Here is a 6834-nt window from a genome sequence, read left to right as displayed (position 1 = left end):
GGCAGAGGGCAAGCCTTCCACTTGCGGCTTCTGGCAGCTGCACCACAGGGGTGGAAGCCTGGAGTTGGGCTCTGAAGGCTTAATTTCTACCCTGACTTTTCCAGTGAGGATTTGAGCAGGCTCCACGTGGAAAGGCCCACAAAGCCTCTGTAACCCTTCAAGTCCATAGATGGAGATGTGGGACCAACAGAGGTAGGACCCTGCCTGCCCACTGCTGCTCCCAGGGAGGGGGCTGCCTGCACAGACCAGGACGCACAGCTCCCCAGCAGGAGAGTTTCCCCTTTGATGCTAGGGTTCTCCGACCCACGGACAAGATGCCACGGTCCTCAGCTCTCTCCCCGATGCCCACCTCCAAGGAGTTGTCTCCCGGCCGGCCGTGGAATCAGGACCTCTGCACAGGGCCACTGCTCTGGTCCACAAGGCCAGGCTCCCTCCTCTCTGTGCTGAGCTATGTTGGCGGGTGAGAGCAGCTCAACCCAAAGGGTCCTGGTTATGCGATTCCTCTGTCCCTGAGAGGTGGAGGGGGCGATGCGGAGGAGCAGAGGGGCAAAGACAAGTGGGGACAACAGCAGCAGCGTCAGAAGAGGGCGGCAGCCTCTCAGACCACAGCCGAGGAGGAGGATGGGGACGCCGAGGAGGCGGCCGAAGAGGACGCCGAGGACGGACTATTCCAGAGCAGCCGGCGCCGCTTGGGCTGCGCTTCAGGTGCAGATAGCCCTCCTCCTCGCGCTCCTTCCGGGCCCACTGGGGGTGGTCTTCCTCCTTCAGGTACCAGACGGGGGGCCACCGGTGTTTCTCGAAATACTGCTGGTTTTCTGGCAGAACAGCAGTAGGGCTGCGTGAGGAAGATGCAGGAGGAGGGGCCGAGGGACTCCCACCCCTGCCCCGCTGCCATGGAACATGCCTCTGGTCCTCCTAGGCCCACATGCCAACCCCTGGGGACCGGAAGCGGAAGCCCTGCCTTCTCTGAGCCCCCAAAGAGAGTCAGCTGCCCAGGGAGTGGAGCCGACGGTCCACACTGGGGAAAGGCATTTCCACTTGTGTTTTTCTTCAAAGGCAGAGGGAAGATCCTATCAAGACTCAGAAAATAAAGCAGGCTGCGACCAGGGATGAGGGAGAAATGGCGAGAAGAACTGTGGACGAGAAGATGCTCGGCCTGGCTGGGGTGACAGCAGATGCAGGTGGCAGAGCGGAGGTTCTGAGAGGAGAGGTGCAGGGGATGGGGTGTGCAGGAGGTCAGATGGGAGAGAAGGCTAGGCTCAGGGGTTTGGACTTATTCGAGAAGGTGTGGGGGCTCCACGGAAGTTTGGGACCAGGGAAGTGAGGCAGTTGGAGCTGTGCTTTAGAAAGAAAATGCTAGAAGGGTGACGAGGAGAGAGCAGGAGTGGGAGAACTGGCAGAGCGCTGGTGGGGAGGAGGGTCACAGCAACGCAGACGGTGCCACTGAAGGCCACGTGGGGGAGGCCAGCCACACCTCTCCCTGGGTCCCATGAGTCCTGGACCCCTGGACTCCTGTCAGGCCCCGGGACCTGAGACATCAATTAAGCAGAGACCAAGCTGCAGGGACCCCAGAGGATACCCAGATCTGTGGTGTCCAAGCTGTGACTTGTGCCCATTCCTAGGTTATGAACTTAATGTCATGAGTCATGAACAGTATTAAAAAGAACTGATACATTTTCAATATGTGTGCTAGGTCACAAGATAAAACGTAATTCTTGATAACCAGAGGGATGGGATGTGGGGATGGGGGAGGCTCAGAAGGGAGGGGATGTATGTATAATTATGGCTGATTTGCATTGTTTGGCAGAAACCAACCAACACTGTAAAAATTAACAAACAAACAAAAGTTTATTTCTTATTGTGGAGTTTGGTCCACAAACATCTAAAAAAAATACCACCTCTAGTCTGTACCTGTGAAAAGCAGAAGCTCAGAGGAGCAGAATGAATTGCCCAACGTCTCCGGCGGGCTGGGCCGGGGGGCCCGCCCTCCACACCAGCGCTTTTTCCAGGACCCCCCCTGCTGGGCTGGCTGCATGTTTGCAGGCTACTCCCCACCCACAGGGGTCTTTGGCAGCCTCTGGGCGCCCTGGGGTCAGGTCAGAGGCTTGGACCCAAGGAGAGGGAGGCGACAAATGCCGCTGGGGATGCTCGCCTGGGGACATGGCCTTCACGTCTCGGGGGAGCTTTCGACACACATCGTTGTAGTTGGTGCAGATGTGGTGAAGACACCAGTCAGCCAACTGGTGCGCACAGTGGAACTGGGGACAGACAGGAGCATGTCTGTGCAGGGACCCCTGGGCCAAGGTCTGCACACAGTTGTTTACTTTTGCCTTCAGAGCCAGAGCTTTGGCGCAGGTGGGCAAAGGCCCTGAGTCACAAAGAACCCACCTCGAGAGGCAAGGCCACACAAAACCATGATGGAATGACATGGATTTGTCCCTTGGCACCATCCCCACCTCACCCGTGACCTGCCCCCAGCAGCCCCAGAAACCCACAGTCCTATGAGGTAGCCTCTTACTGGGTCTGCCCTCCTCAGATCTGACCCCTCGTCCTCCATGCTGGAGCAGAGCAGCCTGTACTAAGGTGCTGACAAACGGCTTAGAGAGCTGACCTCCCAGGCATATCTGGCATATTTTAATTTCATAAACTAATCTTTAGAATTTTTGGCACCCTGAGGGCTGGTAGGGGAGATTTTGCTTGCCTGTTTTGGGTGGCTCAGACAGAAAAGAATCTGCCCGCAATGCAGGACACCTGGGTTCAATCCCTGGGTCAGCAGGATCCCCTTGAGGAGGAAATGGCAACCCACTTCAGTATTCTTGCCCGGAGAATCCCATAGACAGAGGAGCCTGGCAGGCTAAAGTGCACGGGGTCGCTGAGAGCCAGACAGGACTGAGCAACTAACACTATCCCTTGGGAAAATGCAGGCAGGAAGTTCATCTTAGATGGAGAGTCCCCAGCGTGCCTTAAATGACCTCAGCAGGCAGCAACCACGTCTATACAGGGCTCTGGGGTTCCCTCCCCTGCCCAACGGTTGCCTGAAGTCTCCGTCCCTTCCTGCCACAGCCAGCCTCTCCTCTTGGCATGTTGAGGTGAATCCTCTGGCCTGGAGAATAAGATGGGTCTGCCCACTGGGGGAACCAAGTCTGTCAATGGGTTTCCTTCCTACCCACCACCTCCCGAACCCTCCCCATTTGCTGCCAACAGGCAGAGCCCAGAGCTGAGAATGTTGGAGAGATTCCTTCCCTGTCATCCTACCTGAGCCAGTTCCAGGAACACAAGGACGTCCCCATCGATGTCCACCATCATCTGAGTTGCTTCCATCAGCCCAGTCACTGTGTACTGCTCTGTGACACACACACAGCCAGGAATGGGCTGAAGAACCACAGGAGTGGACAGGCTCTAGTTTATCCCCTCCCTGACCCCAGCAGGGGCCCACAGCAGGGCAAAGAGAGCTCCGGGGCAAAGAGCAAGTCCCAACAGACCAGGAAAGGCCACGGGAGGTTTAAGTCTGCTCCTACCAGTGAGGAAACCAGGATTAGAGCAAGACTTTCCCACTGGAGTGGAGGTGGGAAGTGAAGGAGGAGACTAGAACACATATTACATGTTTCTGTGCAATATTTAACATTTTTAAAATTAAGCTTAAATTAATAACTTCATAGTAAGCTTCTATCACAAAACATGTCACCTATTATACAACACTTGGCATTTTCCACTGTTCCTTGACAAGGTACATAGAAACATATTTTTTAAATGTGTTTTTTAGTGATTATGAAGCATTTCACAGGAAAGGCCATTCAATGTTATTTTCTATAAGCCTTTCCATGCAGCTGTGAGAGGTCACATTTTTAATGGCTATGTTGCAAAATCCATCCACGTGTGCTTAACCAGTGTGCCTGTTTGACTTGTTTCTGAGTGCTTGCTATGATGAAACAAACATAAAGAAACACCTGAATACATTTTTTTTTTCATTTGGGCCATTTCTTTATAGCAAGTCTTTCAAAAGTTATTTAGTCGAAGAGTTTGGACTGTTTTCTGTGTTCTGGGAACGGTGCACCACTTTTTCAAATTGTTGCAGCTGTGATCTTATTTATTTATTTACTGGTCAAGCCGCTCGGTGATCTTCATTCCCTGACCAGGGATCGAACCCGTGGCCCCTGCAGTGGAAGCACAGCCTTAACCACCAGACCACCAGGGAATTCTGCAGTTGAAATCTTTCGAAGCCTCTTACTCCCTGCCCTAAAGCCCTCAGTGTCCCCTGGCCTGCCTATGCAGGCTCAGCTCTTAACATTTGATTCTGGTCAATCACTTCCACCTCTTCCAGGGACCAAGCGCCACCTTTCAACTCATTTCTCATCAGAGGATCGCTGCTTCCCTCATAGCCAAGTCCCAGTCTTGATCATCTGGCGAGGGCCACAGCAGCTCTAACACCAGGTCCTTCCCTGAACCTCAACTCAGTATCTGAGGCCTTGCTCTCTGCCGCCAACCCACCCAAGGACATTAAGCTGGACATCAATGCCAGTACAGGTACCAACACCAACATCAATGGAATGCACCTGCTGACTCCAGCTCAGGAACGCCACCTGTCGGCGGGCACCACGGGCTCCAGACGACTTCTCATCTGCACTCCACCATCTCTCCTCCTGCCCTGGGACCCCAAGCGCTGCTCCTTGGTCTCCCTCCTGCCCCAGTCCCTGCTCCACCCAAGCCTCTGGGGTTAGTCCATCCTGAAACTTGAGCTCTAGCTCGCAGGATCTTCCAGGAGTCAAAGAATTAGGAGTGACCAACAATGAGGTCAGTGTTTACTGTGTTTCTAGAAGAAGAAAGAGAAAGTGAAGGTGGAAGAGAAGAAGGAAATGAGAAAGGGGAAGAAAAAGGAAAGGAAGGAGGAGATGCAAGGGTAGGAATGAGGAATGGTGTTCTGTTCTTTTTGACTTCTTATCTTGCCTGAGTGTGGCCAAGCTGAGAACCTCGAGCCCTGGCACCTACTGGTGCCCACTTGCTACACCGCAATAACCTCTAGAGAGACCTATAAGGTGACCCCACCAAGCATCCCTCTCACACATTTCTTTACATCCACGTCCTCACCGCAACCACAATACGCACCGACGTATCTCACGCTATGTAAACGTATCCCCTTGGTGCTGGCGGCCTGTCCCCTAGGAGGAGACAGGTGAGAGAAGAAATCACATCTCCCAGGGGGTCCCCTGACTCCTCCTCCTCCCTGGAGGAGCCTCCCCTGGGCTTAGCTACCTGTGAGGGCGACCAAGTGCGGCAGGCAGAGGCAGTTGACCAGGATGATGAGTTTCATGCCGTCCAGGTCGGGGCTGGAGGTGAACATGCCAGTGTACAGGTACTCCAGCACGGCCCGCGTGCAGCTCTTGCTTGTGTAAGGAAATACCACCTGCGGGTGGGAAGCAATGGAGCAGGCTGCAGCACGGTCCAGCTTTCGGGAAAGAGCAGCAGTTCCTAAGAACTCAGAAGTCTCTGGCCTGGACACTTGGTCTCCCGTAGACAGGCCATCACCCCTCTGCGATCCCTGGACCTGCTCAGAATCCCTCCTTCCCCAAAGGCTAATCTCCCACACCAACAGCCTGCAATGAACCCATCTGCTGAGGACCTGTGAGCAGGGCTCCAACAGCTTTTAAAAGGACCTGGACTCGCATTAGCATCCTTCTGGTCTGGAGGAAGCATGAAGGAGTCCTTCCGGTCGCCTACACCCGGCCCCACTCTATCCTTCGGGGAGCAGTGCCAAGTGGGATGTGGATGAACAGAGCGAACACCAGCTGGTCTCTCTGGGCTGCTCGAAGCTACAGCTCTGGGCCTCTGGGATCACTCCAGAGCGGGACCAACACAGAAACTGCTTTCTCATCAGCCGCCAGCCTCTCCAGGCTGCACTGGGAATTAGCTGGAACTTTACAGCTGCTTCTGTGGCTCTGGAGAGTTCCCATCTCACACTTTGCACATCTCAACCCACTCATGCTTCAGGGAGCAGAGACAACTCAAATCTCAAACTCTCCTCTTCACCTCCCAGAAGGACTCCCTTTCCAGTGTGTGCTAAGTCGCTTAAGTCATGTCGGACTCTGTGCGACCCTATGGACTGTAGCCCGCCAGGCTCCTCTGTCCGTGGGATTCTCCACGGAAGAATGCTGGAAAGGGGTGCCCTTCCCTCCTCCAAAGGATCTTCCTGACCCAGAAATCTTAGGAAATCCCTTCTCTGGGTTAGAGGACGCTATGCTCTAACATTCGTTGTTCAGCCTTTCATTCAAGTGTTTGCTGAGCACTGACTAAGGGACCAGAGCTGAGAAGGGTACTCAGCAGAAATAAAAGACCTCATCCCCATACTCAAGGGAAACCTCGGATCAGCTGGAGAAACTTGGGGTGGGCCCTTGGAACTTTAAGCAGATTCACAAAGGAGGACACTGTTAACTACAAGGCTGAGGGATGGACAGTCAGTGTCACAGTTCAGAAAAGGGTAGAAAGGAGGTCAGACTTGAACTCCAGTCTTGATTTGGCTAGAACTCCCACTGACTCCTAATGTTTACTCTTAGTAATTTTTCTATCTCTTGACTATAAACCCCACTTGATCAGGCTCAATTAAGAATTAAAACCAGTTCTATACTGAGGTCTCTTTTCCACTATTGCAATAGTTTCTGAATAAAAATCTGTTCCTAGTGCTTTAAGAAAAAAGTTTTTTCTAAACTATAGAACTGGGATGTGACCATAATTCCCCATCTTGGTGTATTGCAAAGTCCTTGGCTATAGGAGCCATCTCATAAACTTCTCTTGGGCCCATCACTTGGTGGTTTGGACAGAGTCAAGGCTGAAGGAAGTACC

The 6834-nt window shown here is 53.3% G+C and overlaps 1 protein-coding gene across 1 annotated transcript; it reads right to left on the bottom strand.

The window, feature by feature from the left end:
• Positions 1–261: 261 nt before the first annotated feature.
• On the bottom strand, positions 262–5443 carry LOC120859562 (rho-related BTB domain-containing protein 2-like; the record flags this gene model as incomplete). The annotated part of the gene is made up of 4 exons (XM_040235625.1): positions 262–815; positions 2153–2258; positions 3256–3344; positions 5251–5443. Coding segments are annotated over 4 exons (732 nt in total), but the record flags the coding sequence as incomplete, so codon positions are not given.
• Positions 5444–6834: the final 1391 nt, after the last annotated feature.

The sequence above is a fragment of the Oryx dammah genome, unplaced genomic scaffold (genome assembly GCF_014754425.2).
Source record: "Oryx dammah isolate SB20612 unplaced genomic scaffold, SCBI_Odam_1.1 HiC_scaffold_1588, whole genome shotgun sequence".
In the NCBI taxonomy this organism is placed as follows: Eukaryota; Metazoa; Chordata; class Mammalia; order Artiodactyla; family Bovidae; genus Oryx; species Oryx dammah.
The sequence above is the reverse complement of the archived record's forward strand: the minus strand, read 5'-3'. Positions and strand labels throughout refer to the sequence as shown.